Source organism: Heterodontus francisci, chromosome 18 (assembly GCF_036365525.1).
Source record: "Heterodontus francisci isolate sHetFra1 chromosome 18, sHetFra1.hap1, whole genome shotgun sequence".
Classification (NCBI taxonomy): Eukaryota; Metazoa; Chordata; class Chondrichthyes; order Heterodontiformes; family Heterodontidae; genus Heterodontus; species Heterodontus francisci.
Window position 1 is genome coordinate 38,796,738 of NC_090388.1, and position 16,271 is coordinate 38,813,008.

Sequence of the window (16,271 nt, forward strand, 5' to 3'; positions counted from 1 at the left end):
TCCTGAGAGAACCTCTTGAAACTTTGTCCCCATCACTTAGTTGCAAGGTGGCCCAGCTGGTAACTGCTTTGCATCCCCTTCCTGCCCAGAATAAGCAGGAAGTGGACCGGCAGATTGTAAATAATGCCCAAGAGTTATAATACCCTGGGCCTGAAACTTAGGTTAGCAAGTGCATTTTGCATTCGTCCACCCTGGAAAACAGGGTTAAAATCAACCCAAGTCTTCAATTTAACATTATTTTGCAAGTCAACGTTCTCGAGACTGGTGTCTCATCCTCCCTTCATAACAAACACGTTCAGTTTATGTTGCAAGTAGGTGCGAAATCAAATAATGTGGCCCTCTGGTGGAAAATAACATATTACATCTGAAGTGTCCATGACAAAAACTGAAGACTTAATAAATAATAAAGCTGATTAGCATTACTTTATTTAAAATTAAGTAGGTAGATATTTATCAACAAAAATGTATTATATCGTATTAAATTGCAATACCACTACACTCAGGCACAAGAATGCCTGCAATGTAGAGAATAATGAATGTGAAATTTGTTTTCAATACTAAAGATTAAAATCACTAAAAGCCTTCAAAATATATCTTACAGGCTTAGAAAAAAAATTTGTTGCATTAGATAATAAGAAAAATGTGATGAAATACAAAATAAGAAGATCGTAAGGAAAACAAAACTTACCTGCTGTTGTTGCAGATGCAGCAGTTCTACTGTGCTTACTTCACCACTGGTGTCACCACTTGATCTTCCATCTCTGCTGCCAGCATCTAATTGGCTGCTTAGAGTGCTCATTCCATTTTGATTCATTGAACTGTTGCTTATTGTCTCGGTCGCGGATTCTTGCATCATGACTTAATACCTAAAAGTGATTAAGAAGCATCAATTTAACACTCTCGTTACACCTTTACACTTCCATTATCAAGATGGTCCCATTCTGCCAATTACAGAGGCAGTCCCAGAACTGAAGGGAAAACCGTGGTACAGTCTTCCAACAAATAAATGTCTTAAAGACTTGCCTAGCTGTTTTTTTCCCTTAAAGTATATATAAGAAACAGCATTTCTGAATTTGCTACTAAAATACCTACATCACATTTTTCAGAACTGCAAAAATACACGAAATTGAGAGACACTGCAATATTAAAATAGAATATATGTAATTACCATGTTTTAAGTCTTGCATCCAAAAACATCTCAAATTGAAAGCACAAATTCATACACTGTTTTCATACAGTATTATCCGGCTTCGACAACTGCGAATGACTGTAGCTTATTTAAAATATTCAGTATCTTGATTCTGTCAGTATTTTACAGCATTCTTTATGAAAGACTGTTGTTTAATGATGCACAGCTAATCATACTAAATTAAAATTTTGTAAGTGAGTTACAAATCATGCAGTATCAGCCTGTGATAAATAGTGCAATGGGCTTCCTTTTTGGGTGACTAAATAAGATTTTGCCTCAAAGGCATTTGAAGAAAAAAAGCCCTTGCTGAAAACATCACAGATATTGCCTAGTTTTAAATCTACTGGCTGATATTCATTTATTTTTGTGACATTTAAAACATTTAATACTGTCCTTCGTCGGAAGTAATTAAGCCCATGCATGAGCAGCAATCAAACTGTTCACTTGAAGATGACTTAAAACTCAATTTTAACATAGGCAAATAAATGAAAGATATAAAATTAATTTTCCAGGCATGTATTAGATATGAAAGCTGGAAATAAAATCTATCAAGAATATCACTAATGATTGTGCTAAAAACAGCATAAATTATGCATATTACCTTCTCTCCTGTAATAAATGTTTTATCATTTTCACTGCATAACTGTACTGTATTTTGAGGGCAGCAAGGAGATGTCCTGCTAAGATCAGTTGAAATCCTTACAGTAAATAAATAGCCACAATGGCCTCACAAACTGCAACCTGAAGATCTAGCATCTACACTCTACTGACTCTTGAGGTCAAATTTTTTCCCCAAAGGCCTTAAAACTTGAGTTATCACATAGCACTGCAAACACCAAAACAAGCTCCACTTCACCGTTTTTAAAATAAAGTCCACTGTCATCTGAACTGCACGTACACACAAGCATTCTAGATTACATTCCCCTTCTGCTAGTTAGATCAAAATGAGTTAACACCCAAAATACATAAACGATAATGTGCTCTGCTAATTCTGATTACTAGGCCAATAAAGTCAGAATCAAATAATCATACTTGCATTAACATATACTATAATTCTGCCACACAGCTACAGATAAAATCCACAAATCATATTCATAAATGGAATTTTTTTTAAATTTACACAACAAAAGGTGGACACCCCGAACACAACAGAAACTTCATTTTCCACTACTTGCCAGGTGTAGATGAGAATGTACGGGATACAAATAAAACAAATATGCAAGTAGTTACACAAAAGCTGACAGCCGCTATAGCTACAGTAAACAACTGCTGAACCAGATGTGTTTATGAACAAACAGTCCAGGCTATACTTCTTATTGAACATTAACTAGAAAGATAATAGGAATGGAAAATGTGACACATGATGTTGACGGCACTTACAAGAAAAGAATAAAGCAAGTACATTTTCAAAGCACATCACTAATGATCACTCACATTTGTTGCACATTGTACAGGCAAAGTATTTTTAAAGATTTAGAAGAAAATATCTGGATTGGTTTCACTGTGGGTTAGCCACAGGACAAATTCTTTTTTGAAAAAGTAAAAGAAAAAGGAAACATTGGAAAAATAATTGCACAGCCAATGATTCTATCTTCTTCATAAGCCACTGCCACTTTAATATGATACAGGAAAACCACAACACCACTGACTGAAGAAGGAGCACTGCTTTATGGTGGGAAAAAGCAAATCAAAATCCGCAAAAACCATGGCCACCTCTGAAGTCAATTCTTTCGTGTCTACAAGTTCATTTAGAAATTGAAACTTAGGCTGGCAGTGATGGGATGATTTTTTAAGAGTATTAATGGTCTGGGAGAGAGGGAGTTCCCGTTAAACACAGCAGCAATTTGCGCAAATTTTATAAATATTTGTTGAGTGAGTTCTCTGCTGTTCAAAGCACATTTTCTTAACTCCCTCACACCTTAATAACAGCTTGACTAACACTTTGCTATCCTATAACACATGAAGGAGTCGCAAGACTTCACTTTCAAATAGCAGTTAACTACTTCGACAAATGTAAATTATATGTAAATCAGATAATTTTGAGAAAAATTGTATGAGGGATAATAATGCACGTTTTTAGCAGGATTAGATCAATTAATATTGCAGATGCAGATTACCTGTGGTAATGTGTACTTTTAAATCAAGATTTATTCTGCTTAAATGATAATTTAGCAGAGATATTTAGAATTTCTATTTTAATCATCTTTGGACATCAAACTAACTATTTCAAGTTTCCATTGCAATAAATTCATCCTCATAGATTCACATTTTTTCTCACTACATCTAAAACTTCAGGGTTTAATGCTTCTCGTATCAACTATTATTTTTTTTCTTTTTGGACTGCGTACGTTTTCTTTAAACTCGGAAAATAGAAGAATTTTCTCTTGTGAACCAGGGAAGCTTGTCCTCAGCAGATTCCCAGCTTAAATCCTGGTTAAGGTATTCAAACATGAATGATCATAATGACAACGGAGCTCTGTCAGCGTTTCCATGTTAAATTGATATTAGCAACTTCAACATTTCCTTCAGAAATACCTATACGAACCATATAAACATCAAGAATTGTACATTCTATGTATTTTTGTCACTGGCATATATATGTAACTAACAAGTAAGAATGATCCTGTGGATGCATGGTATGGCTTACTGCTGATAGGAAAGAATTATGGGGGTGTTAAATCGGATAGTCCCTGAAAATAGGTGTGGGGATCATGATGCACAATTAACTCGTGCCTGTTGATTGTATTGCAGGCAGCAAGTTAGCTTCATGCTGCATAGTCATTGAATGAACTCAGTGCCCAGCCAGTGCAAATCTCATCGTTCATTGGCTGGGCGTGTCAGCAGGGGGCCAATTTCTTGAGTGGCTAACAACATTTAAAGTTAGCCTGCACTGTTTAAAGATAGCCTGCACATCTTAAAGGGGTGGTGCATTGCAGCTGGTGCGGTTGGTGGAGTCATGGGTGAAGAGAATCTGACCTGGAAAAGCTGGCATAACAGTGGAGAGAGCAGGGTTTTGGAGGTTGCACTGGAGGTCTGGGTGGAGGAGTTGGAAAGGAAGCAAGATGTCCTGTATCTGCAGAGGGGAAATTGGTCCTCCAGACCCATGGTCAAAAGGCATTGGGAGCTGATAACTGTGGGGCTCAATGCCAGGAGCCAAGTCCCGAGGACCTGAATACAGTGCTGCAAGAAATCCAATGATCTCATATAAGTGGTCAAGGTCAGTGAACATGACTTCAGTGCCATATCCTACCAACTGCACCAGTAGCCTCAGTGACTGCTGAAACCATCATATCCCATCACTGAGCTGCCACAATCTCTATCAATCAGGCCTCATACCTAACATTGAAATGCTGCACCTCACCTTTGCCAACCTTTGCACTGCTGAAAACCTCATACCCACATCTCACAGTTTGCACACACAGCGAGCTATTCAACCATGGCAGCTACATCACCCAAACAGATTTCACAGCACGCACTGACACAGTTCCCTCTCTTGCAGGACAAAGTAATGCACAGCCATATAGAGTAGCAGTTAACTGGAGAAAGGATAGATGCACTTGCATATCGTGACGCCCCCATGGAGCAGGCAGTGCTGGCCATTTTTAGGATGGCCAATGTTGAGGCCACGGCTGAAACCATCGAAGATGATGGTAACCTTATACCTAATCCTCCTTCTCACATCCCATTTCCCCCTCATCCCACTCTCTCCTGATTTACAAGCTGCAGATGGTGTAAGCATGCAGCTCTTATTTTCACCCTCCCTCTGTACCACAACCTTAGCCTTGTGCCTTTTTCTTTTCAGATACCCAAGAGGTGCAATTAGCCAGACAGTGGAAGAACACCAAAAAGAGAATAGTGATGGAGAGGCAGCACCTTCAGTTGACTTCACACTTGCAGCCACCCACTGATACTGCTATTCTGCGAATCTTAGAGGATAAATTAGAGACAGGATCTGCACATGGTGAGACACAAGACACAATAAGGCTGCAGCCAAGAGGAGAGTCAAGGATAGCTGAGCTGCCAGTTCGCTGGATGGAAAGGTTGCACATGGGTTCTGCTGCAGAGGACTCAAATGAGGACTTTGATAGGGCAGCCTACAGAAGAACACTAACAGGTATGTCCAAAGAAATGCATGGTGCATTAGGAAGCTTGCCAAAAAGCCTGCGATCAACATCAAAGACCAACTTGGAACAGGGCTTTGTGCAGAGTTACATCAGATTACATAGGATATATGGCACAGAAACAGGCCATTTGGCCCAACCATTCCATGCTGGTGTTTATGCTCCTCTCATCTTTCCTCATCTAAATCTATCATCGTAACCCTCTACTTCCTTCTCCCTCATATGCTTGTCTAACTTCCCCTTAAATGCATCTATACTATTCACTTCAAACATTCCCTATGGTAGCAAGTTCCACATTCTCATCACTCTTTGGTTAACAATGTTTCTTCTGAATTCCCTATTGGATTTCTTGGTGATGATTGTATATTGATGGACTTTAGTTGTCCTCTTCCCACAAGTGGAAATATTCTCTCTGTATCTACTCTATCAAAACCTTTCACAATTTTGAAGACCTCTAACAGGTCACCCTCAGCCTTCTTTTTACAAATGAAAAAGAGACCCAGCCTGTTCATCCTTTCCTGATTATGTATACCCACACATTTCTGGTATCATCCTTGTAAATCTTCTCTGTATCCTCTCCAGTGCCTCGATATCCTTTTTATAATATGCCTACCAGAACTGATATGGAATTGGCTGAGTGACAGGAAACAAAGAATGTTTCTCAGGCTGGAGGAAGGTTTGTAGTGGAGTACCCCAGGGGTCACTGTTGGGACCCTTGATTTTCCTGATATATATTAATGGCAGAGACCTTGGTGTACAGGGCACAATTTCAAAGTTTGCGGATGATACGAAACTTGGAAGTATTGTGAACTGTGAGGAGGATAGTGTAGACCTTCAACAGGACATAGACAAGTTGGTGGAATGACAGACAGGTAGCAGATGAAGTTCAATGCAGAGAAATGTGAAGTGATTAATTTTAATAGGAAGAACATGGAGAGACAATATAAAATAAAGGGTACAATTCTAAAGTGGGTGCAGGAGCAGAGAGACCTGCATGTATATGTGCATGTCATTGAAGGTGGCAGGGCAGGTTGAGAGAGTGGTTAATAAAGCATACAGTATCCTGGGCTTTATTAATAGGGGCACAGAGTACAAGAGCAAGGAAGTTATGTTGAACTTGTATAAGACACTTGTTCGGCCTCAGCTGGAGTATTGCGTCCAGTTCTGGGCACTGCACTTTAGGAAAGACATGAGGGCATTGTAGAGAGTTGAATAGATTCACAGGAATGGTTCCAGGGATGAGGAACTTTCGTTATAAAGATAGATTGGAGAAGTTAGGGCTGTTTTCATTGAAGAGAAGGCTGAGAGGTGATTTGATAGAGGTATTCAAATTCATGAGGGGTCTGGACAGAGTAGATCAAGAGATACTGTTCCCACTTGTGAAAAGATTGAGAATAAGAGGGCACAGATTTAAAGTATTTGTAGAGAAGGAAAAATGACATGAGGAAAAACATTTTCACGCAAAGTGGTTAAGGTCTGGAATGCACTGTCTGATAGTGTGGTGGAGGCAGGTTCAATTGAAGCATTCAAAAGGGAATTGGACTGTTATATGAAAAGGAAGAATGTGCAGGGTTAAAGGGAGAAGGCAGGGGATGGAACTGAGTAAATTGCTCTTTCAGAGAGCTAGTGCGGACATGATGGGCCGAATGGCCTCCTTCTGGACTGTAACAATTCTGTGATTCTGTGAACTGCACTCGATACTCTTTTAAGTGTGGTCTAACCAAGGTTCGATACAGGTTTAGCATAACTTTCCTACATTTCAATTCTATCTCTCTGGAAATAAAGCATAGAGATTGGTTTGCTTTTTTCTGACCTTGCTAAACTGTGGCACAACTTTTAGTGATTGGTGTACTTGTACCCCGAGATCCCTTTGTTCCTCTACCCCACCTAGACTCACACCTTTCAAATAATGTGACCTCCCTATTCTTCCCACCAAAATGTATTACCTCACATTTATCTGTGTTGAACTTCATTTGCCTATTATTTACCCATTCTGCAAGTTTATTAATGTCCTCCGGTAATTAGTTGCTGTCCTCCTCAGTGTTGACTATCCCCCACAATTTGGTGTCATCTGTAAATTTAGAAATTGTGTTTTTGATTCCAAAGTCCAAATCGTTAATGTAAATTGTGAACAGCAGTGGTCCCAGCACTGATCCTTGTGGAAAACCACTTCCCACCTTCTGCCACTCTGAATAGCTACCCTTTACTCCAACTCTCTGCTTTCTATCTTGAAGCCAGCTAGCAATGCATTCTGCAGTTTGGAACTCATCTTTTCCAATATGGTCAACTCCATTCACACACTTGGGGCCAACCATGATGCAGCATCTGATGGCCAATGCCGCAGCTTTCACGGCAGCGCAAGCAGCTGGCACCCAACATCAGTGATGCAGTGGAAGCTTAGACTGCTATCATCATGGCTGAGAATTACAGTGTGTAAATGGGCTTGCAGGGTATCACAGCAGTCCAGAAATCTGTCCTCCAACATATAACTAGGATTGCTCCACAGGATGTGGTAGTGGCTCTGTGGAATACAAACCTGCTGTCCTCTCTCAGGATGACAGCCTTCATCCTCCCACTCTGCTAGTGCCCTTGCTGTTGCCTGTCAACCAGCCAACCCAGACTTCTGCCGTCCTTGCTGAGATGCTGCAGTCTGCAGCCGGGCCTTCTATGTGGCATGTGCAGTCTCCTAAGCTGAAATTCAGCAGCCTTCCATTAGCCATGCTGCAGGATTCTGGATTACACCGCGTAGGAACACTAGGACAGGCAGATGCACATTGAAGACAGGCTCCAAGGGAATGCACAAGGGTTGACTTCTGTAGGCAAAATGGCATGGTTTCATTTATAAATTTGTTTTGGGATGTTTAGAACATAAAAAATAGGAGCGGGAGTAGACAATAGGGCCCTTTGAGCCTCTTACTGCAGTCAATAAGAGCATAGTCGCTCTTCAACCTCAACTCCACTTTCACATCCAATCCCCATATGCCTTGATCCCCTTAGAGCCCAGAAATTTATTGATTTCAGCCTTGAATATAGTTATTGACTGAACAGCCACAACCCTTTGGGTAGAAAATGTCAAAGATTCACAACCCTCTGAAGTTATTTCTCCTCTTCTCGGACCTAAATGGCCGACTCCTTATCGTGAAATTATGACCCTGAATTGCAGACTGTCAGGCCAGAAGAAACAGCCTCTCAGTATCCACCCTACTAAGCTCTCTCCGAATCAGATAGGTTTCAATGAGATTATCTTCATTCTTCCAAATTCCAGAGTATAGGTCCAGTCTACTCATAGGACAACCCTCTCACCTCAAGAATCAATCCAGTGAACCTGCATTCCACCCCCTGTAAATCCAGATGTGCTCTCATCAAAGCCCTGTACATTTGCAGCAAGACTTCCTTTCTCTTGTGCTCTAACCCCCTTAAAATAAAGGTCAAAATATCATTTGCCATCCTAATTGCTCGGCATACCTGCATGCAACTTTCTGTGTTTTGTGTAGAAGGACACCCAAATCCCTCTGAACATCAATGCTTAATAGTTTCTAACCATTTAAAAAATATCCTTTTTTTTAATTCTTCCTACCAAAATGGAGAATCTCCCATTTCCTCACATTATATTCTATCTGCCATCTTCATGCCCGCTCACTTAACTTATCTTTATCCCTTTGCAGACTCTGTGTTTTCATCACAGCTTACTTTCTCACTTAGCTTTGTATCATCAGTAAACTTGGATGTACTGCACTTGATCCCTTCCTAAAGGTCATTAATATAGACTGTAAATAGCTGAGGCCTCAGCGCTGATCCTTGTGGCACCCCACTGGTAAGAGCCTGAAAATGACCCATTTATTTCTACTCTCTGTTTTCTGTCCTTTAAACGATCCTCTATCCATGCTAATATATTACACCCAACCCCATGAACCTTGATCTTGTGAAACAACCTTTTCTATGGCATCTTATCAAATGTCTTTGTAAAATCCAAATATTCTATGTTCACTGTTTCCTCTTTATCTACCTTGCTAGTTACGTTCTCAAAAAATTGTAATAGATTTGACAAGCATGATTTCTCTTTCATAAAACCATGTTGACTCTGCCTAATCATATTATGATTTTCTAAGTGCCCTACTACTACTTCCTTAATAATAGATTTCAGTATTTTCCTGACAACTGATATCAGGCTAACTGGTCTATTGTTCTTTGCCTTCTCTCTCCCTCCTATCTTGAATAGTGGTTTATTCTGAGGTTGCTTTTATCTTTGCATTGTGGACAAGCAGGCACTGTGATGCTCAGTGACAGAGGGAAGGTAATGTGTGGGATTGTTAGTGAATGGGCAATTGGGGTTGCAGTTATTGGTGTCGCACTCAGATCAGTACTTCATGGGCACTCCCAGAATCACGAGGCTGTTTGGTTGCCTCCTGACTTGGTCTTCCTCCTCCTCTCCCTTGGCTGCTTGCTGTATAGCTGGTGGCAGGAGCTGTCACCTCATGATGAGGAGGTTATGCAGCAGGCCACTAGGAATCTTCACATGTGCCCAGCTAAGTACTGCAGGACTCTTCCAGAGTAGTCCAGGCATTGGAAGTGTTGATTTTGTGTGGCAGCATTGCTTTCATTTTAAGAATGCTGTGCACATGTGCATGGGTCACACAACCGATTCGTCAGCCATGTCACCAAAAGATAGTCCTTGCTGCCCAGTAGACACCATTTGATTTGCTGAGGTGTCTCAAATGCAGCTGAAATGGTCACAAAATGAAGGCATCATGACTGCTACCAGGATACCAGGCTCCGATCTGCTTGATTCGCTGCCACCATCAGTTGAACATTGAGTGTGGTTCCGGTATAGGGCAGAGTTGATATGCGGTGCCCACAAAGCAACATGTGTGCAGTCAATGGCACCCTGTGGAAAGCCTGCAATCCTGGCAAAACTGCATGTTCGCTCCACCTGCTTGTCTCCGGCAAGAGAGAATGAAATGTAGCTGGCTCTCTTGCAATAAAAAGGTCAGTGACCTCCCTTATGCAACAGTGGATGGCAAACTGTGAAATGCTACAAATATCTCCAGCTCCAGCCTAGAAGGAGCCAGACGCATAAAGGTTCATTGCCACAGTCACTTTCACAGCCACTGGCAATGTAGTCCTTGCCCTGCTCTGAGGTTGGAGGCTGCAGCAGGTGGCAGATTTCAGTGAGGACATCCTTACTGAAGTGCAGACATCTCACAAATTGTTCCTTGAAGTCAAGCAGCGAATTTCTCCCTGAACACCCTGGGTGGATATGGCCTCCTGCTGAGAGCCCTTCTCCCCCTCTTTCTTCTTCCTCTTCCAGCAGCTTTTCCCGCTATGTGTGGCCTCTGTTCATTCACCCAGTCATGCTGTATTCCAAGGGAAATGCCTATTAGTGCATTCTAATGGTTTCTGCAGAAGCCGTGAAGCCAAAGTAAAGTTCTTCGGCATCTGCACACCTCTCCCTGTAGAATTTTGCAACTTGACCCAGGTCAAGTATAGCACCAAACACTTGTAAATTTGTAACAACAGCCAGAAGAAATCAACCAGCAACTAACCTGTAATTGTTGATCCCTTTAAGTACTGCTGGTGGGGAGGGGTCCTTCCTGCTGTTGAGTACATGATCAGCTGTGCGAGGTTAAGAGGGACATTGGCTGCAGAGTTCAGCTCCACAATGCTGCCAACAAATCAATGTTGCACGCTGACTGACATCGTGATTTGCCTACTCTGCATACTGTCCACGAATGTTCACTGTGGAGCATGCGCTAATGACGTACCAATATGGTGTCTGGTACTATTCACTCCACAAGTGTGCATGGGCACTGTAAGTGTCATTTTGGAACTCGAAGGGCAATCATAGTGGTCAAAAAAATCAACACTAACAAGCCCAATTTCTCTCTCATGGTCTCATTTATTTGCATTTTCCAATGTTGTGGACATTGAAGTTTGGCACTTTTACACCTAAAATGTGTAATATTACCAACTGACTGGAGAGGAAGAGACAACCCAATTGCAGTGAAGTACAGGGTGTGATGAAGTAATATGGCTGGAAACCCCTGTTCTCCTGAGGACAGCACTCCAAAACTACTTTTAAAATATTACTAGTCAGCACTTTAAATGTCATCACGCTATCAATATTAAAACTGGAAAACTGGGACAAAGTCACATTTGCCTCTACCCTAAACCAATAACTACAATATGCCAACAAAGGCAGTACTTTCGTAGGTGAAGCCCAGACAATTGTACGAGGGATAAACCTTTGAAGCAGAAAAAAAAACTACAGGGTTATGGGGAGTATGCAAAGCAATAGAAATGGCTAACAACTGCTCAAGCAAAGAAACAGCACGAACACGATAGGCTGAATGTCGTCCATTTGTGCTGCTAACCTCTGGGGCTCTATGGTTCTAACTTATTAACGCAGTTTGGAAAATGTAATATGCAGAGGAAAACAAATCTACTGGAAAACTGGCCAGTACCAATACTACCCACAAAACAATTTTTTCCATAGCATTCAAAACATACATTCAATTACAGACATATGGGGTTGATCTTTTGCCCTCAGAGGTAATCTGCTAGAGTAGCTCACCCGTCATTTATCGAACTGACACAATTTTAATCCAATTGTAATTCGGATACCATGCAGGTGGTAAAGACAAAATTCTATCCTATGCATTTGCAGCATTCCATGTAAATTAACTTTTCCATATTTCAAAAAAAAAGTAAAATCACATACTTTAGCTTATCAAAAGTGGTCAACGTACACAGAGAAAAAGACAATGCCACACAGTCCTGGCTGCATACATTCACATTCCACTGCTTTAGAGGGTGTTAGGACCCGGTGATAAAGAGTCTAGGGTTCCCTTTCAGCCTTCAACTGGTCTTATTGTAATAGTGTTTAATTTTAAACACACCGTCTTTTTTGCTCCCCCTTAGTGAATCCTTTTTCACCGCTTTCCAACTATAAGGCAAAGAAAGCAGCACAACAGGTTTTCTCAGGTTTAAAGAAGAAAAGTGAAATTTTATTAAACTTAAACTCTAATTCAGTTAACGCCTACCGATACACGACGCACCCACGCTAGCATGCATATGCAATACACACATGCAAATAGAGACAGAAAAGGGCATAAGAAAAAATAAAGTGGAAAAGTTTGAGGCAATATCTGAAAAGTTTGTGTTACGGTTCTTCGAGCTCACTGTAGAGTCCTTGATTGTAAGTAGATCTTGCTTTTCGTTGGGGCACAGTATTCTTCTTAAATCTTGTTTGCTGTAGGAGACTTCTCTCTCTTGGGGTTCATCTGTCTTCAGTGGATTCAGAGGCTTGTGAGAATGAGATGAGAGCAGACAGGAGAGAACTTCTCAATCCAGGAGCAAATAGTCTTTCTGCATTCAAACTGTTTGTACAATTCAGCAAAACCCAGGTTGCCAAGCAGGTTAGTCATGTGACTAACTGGTCTGACCATGTCTTGGATTACAGCAGTCTCTGGAATGCTCCTCTTACACACAACACGTGGTGATCAAGGTCCATTGTGGGTTGAACGTGTCAGGGAATGGTCCTGTCCTTCCAATCACTATCTTTTAATATGCAAATGTCTTTTCCAACCATGGCTGATCTGTTTAACAAGTCCTTTGTTCACTCCAGTAACAGTTTAAAATCAATGTTCATGACAAAATTAATGTGCCTCATTCTTGGCAGGTGGGGGCCTAGCATGACAAGGGTGAAAATGGAAAAGAAAATTGGGTGGAGTGTAAAACAAGCTGCTGATTTGCTATCGCCAAAATTTTACGCTCTGCCCAAGACCAACTTCACCCACTTAGTCGCTAAACTTTAATTTTCTTAACCTTTTTGCATCAATAGCTTTTTTAGTTAAGCTCAATGCTGACAACATACATATCTTGTTCCTCTTAATTTTAATTCATACAAATCTTTCCCCTGCTCTCGTTACAATAGATTTTGTCACAGATTTCTCTAAATCAGGACCAAGAAAATATGATTGATTGAACTAATTTAACAGTAGGAATGCAGTGGAGGGGGAAAATGTTTACCCTAATTGCAGGCGAAATGATGGTGCTTGTTATTACTGAGGAGAAACTTCCTCTTTCCTTCTTTAAAGAAGAATTGCTTACTATTGTATCATATTGTAAAAAGTAAACAGATAAAAAAAATCTATATTTACCTTCTGAAGTTGAAAGTTAGCAAAATGGAAATCCATATAGAAATTCTAACCAAATCATTGCTATTTCTTCGTGATATTTTACTTATTTGCAGTCCTTTCTTATTGGACAAATTTATTGACTGAAATTATGTTTCTGTTCAATTACAATTTGATAAGTCCTTGAGATGAGATGTTGCACAAGTTTCCTGGTGCTCAGGCTCAGGCCCACTGTTACCAATCCTACACATTTTGCTGACAACACTGCAATGACAAATCTATCAACAATTATTTAAACTGTTCAACATATGTGTGTGCACACAAAACATGGCATAACTGACACTTTAGTTGTTTCCATTAATCATTAGGTATGTAGCCACTGACTTCATGAAAATCTCTCTCTATTGAGAAGGAAGAAGAGTTGTTTGTCACTTTTACCACAGTAACTGACTTATCGATAATGCATTTTAATGTGACGTTATCACATTGTGCATTTGTAAACAAAAAAGTTCGACAAAGGCTTTCATGTGAAGGTGATGCCCTTTTAACACACATATTTAGTGGCATTGTGCACTTCAATGTATCATTTACCATTGCCTTTCAGATGCTCTGCTGCTATTTTCATGAATGTCCTCTCACTATGCTTACGAAAACACCTTTGGATTTTCTACCATTAGTTTCACAGTAGCAGTTTGGTGCACCACTTTTCCAAAGTTGCAAACATTAAGATGGTGTGCACATGTAACCCTTATAAATCAAACACTTTCTTCATAGATCACAATATTTAATTAACAGTTATATACAAATAGCAGTAGATCAACATTTATGGCGAAAGTGTGGCGAGTTGAAGAGACTTAGCAGTTGGCAGGAAAAAAGACAAAAGTGCAAGGGGAGAGCCAACTGTGTAACAGCCCCGACAAACAAATTTTTCTGCTGCACCTGTGGAAGAGCCTGTCACTCTAGAATTGCCCTTTATAGCCACTCCAGGCGCTGCTCCACACACCACTGACCACCTCCAGGCACTTACCCATTGTCTCTCGAGATAAGGAGGCCAAAGAAGAAGAAGAAGAAGATAAACAACGTATGTTAAAAATGTGAGTGAAATAATCAAGTTTTATTTCATGACTATGCAAGTACTCTTACTCAGCCAGGAAAGCATATTCGTTTTTGACTGAAAGGTCATATTTTCATAACCTTTAGGTGCAAGATGTAGGCCCAGGCATATTATAAAACTAGGTTTTTCATCACAGAGAACACTCGTCTCAAATTAAAGCAAAAATGCATTATGTGACAATCATACATACGTTGCTACATACTTTACAACATCTCCTCAAAGATAACCACTATATTTTACATTTGAAAGTCTCTATCATTGTAATTAATCTTGGAGCTTTCAGACCGTCTACAAATGTGACAGGAGTACTATATGCACAAGATTGAATTTTCCCCTTCCTAAACAACTTGAATTCTAAGGTTACTTAGTGTTACAATATTTACTTGCAAAATTGTGTTGTTACCAAGGGTATAATGGATGGTGGCAATGCAGGTTTACGCAAGAATGAGTGAAGCATGAGGCGTTAGCCATGTGTTTGACATGTTTCAAATTGCTATAATCCAGCATTAAACACACCCAGCAATTCATGCCATTTCTTGCAGCCACAATTCTGAATAAAACAGGCCTTACCACATATTATATTTTTGTACAAATTGTACTCTCACTAATATTCAGAACTTCATGTTTTGCATATTATCCTATCAGTTTTGTAAGCTTGCTTTTAAGTATATATTCTACTTGAAAGTCATTATTAACTATTTACTGATATGTGCAGCTGTATATGCATTTTCAAGAGCTGCCATTATGGGATACATTCATTAAATTAATGTCTAGAACTGTAGGCAATATAACGAAAACAGCATTGATCGAGTCAACAAGCTTTTAGAGTCTGTTTATAGAACATTGCAAAATATTTGTTGAGTGGTGAAGTGTATTAGCTTTGTTGGTCTAATGTAGCTGTGTGTGTCACCATGTGCATTGTTTGAGCCATTATTCTTTGTTCCTTTTAAGCATGGTAGTTTATTTTTAACATTGTCTTTATTTAATTGTTAGTTGTAGAAAGCAGTTCAAACCACCTTAGCAAAAGAATAACGTTTAAGTTTTCAAATACAGTTTTTTGGCTTTCTTCCAACAGGATATAAAGTCATTTAATGCAGGATGACTCTTTTTCATAATTAAATAAACCATAAACTTTAAAATTAGAAAACACAGTTTAGTTGTGGTGAAATTACTATGTCATTGACTGGTAACGAATAGATGTGGAATAAAACTGGTGCATATCAGCTTATCTCCCAACATTCTTTTCTCGTGTTCACCACAAAAGGCAGCTGCCATCAGCCCACACCTCTCATGAACTAAAACCTAACATTACGTGTACAATAAATAGGATATGGTGTGGCTCAGAACAAGTAATATACCATTTTACCACTAAGTTATACCATAAATAATGAGGGCTATACTCCTGATCCTTCTAATAGGTGGAAAAACACAGACCCTATATTTCAGACGAAGCTCTAAATTGTTTATTATAACAAAGAAGTGTAGAAGAAAGCAAAATAAATCAACAGATAAACAAGAACACCGTAGTTAACATAACCCCATCTGTTTCAAAACAATAAAAGCTCCAAATTATTAGCAGTTCCATGCAAAAACCTTTGATCATGAGTCCTAGATGATGAACATTATCTAAGAAATGATTCATCACTGAGTCCTTATTAGCTCTCAACATGCATAGTGGCACAGCCAAATGGGGCACAACCTAGTAACATGCA

General features: G+C 39.8%; 1 protein-coding gene across 6 annotated transcripts in view; it reads right to left on the reverse strand.

The window, feature by feature from the left end:
• Window positions 1-16,271, reverse strand: part of foxp2 (forkhead box P2) — a 924,460-nt gene that overhangs the window by 401,216 nt on the left and 506,973 nt on the right. For all 6 annotated transcript variants that reach the window (XM_068050567.1, XM_068050570.1, XM_068050565.1 and 3 more), the window contains one exon: window positions 689-866. In XM_068050567.1, coding sequence (XP_067906668.1) covers window positions 689-856 — 168 coding nt within the window. In that variant the 5' untranslated portion in view covers window positions 857-866. The remainder of the gene's footprint in view (window positions 1-688; window positions 867-16,271) is intronic.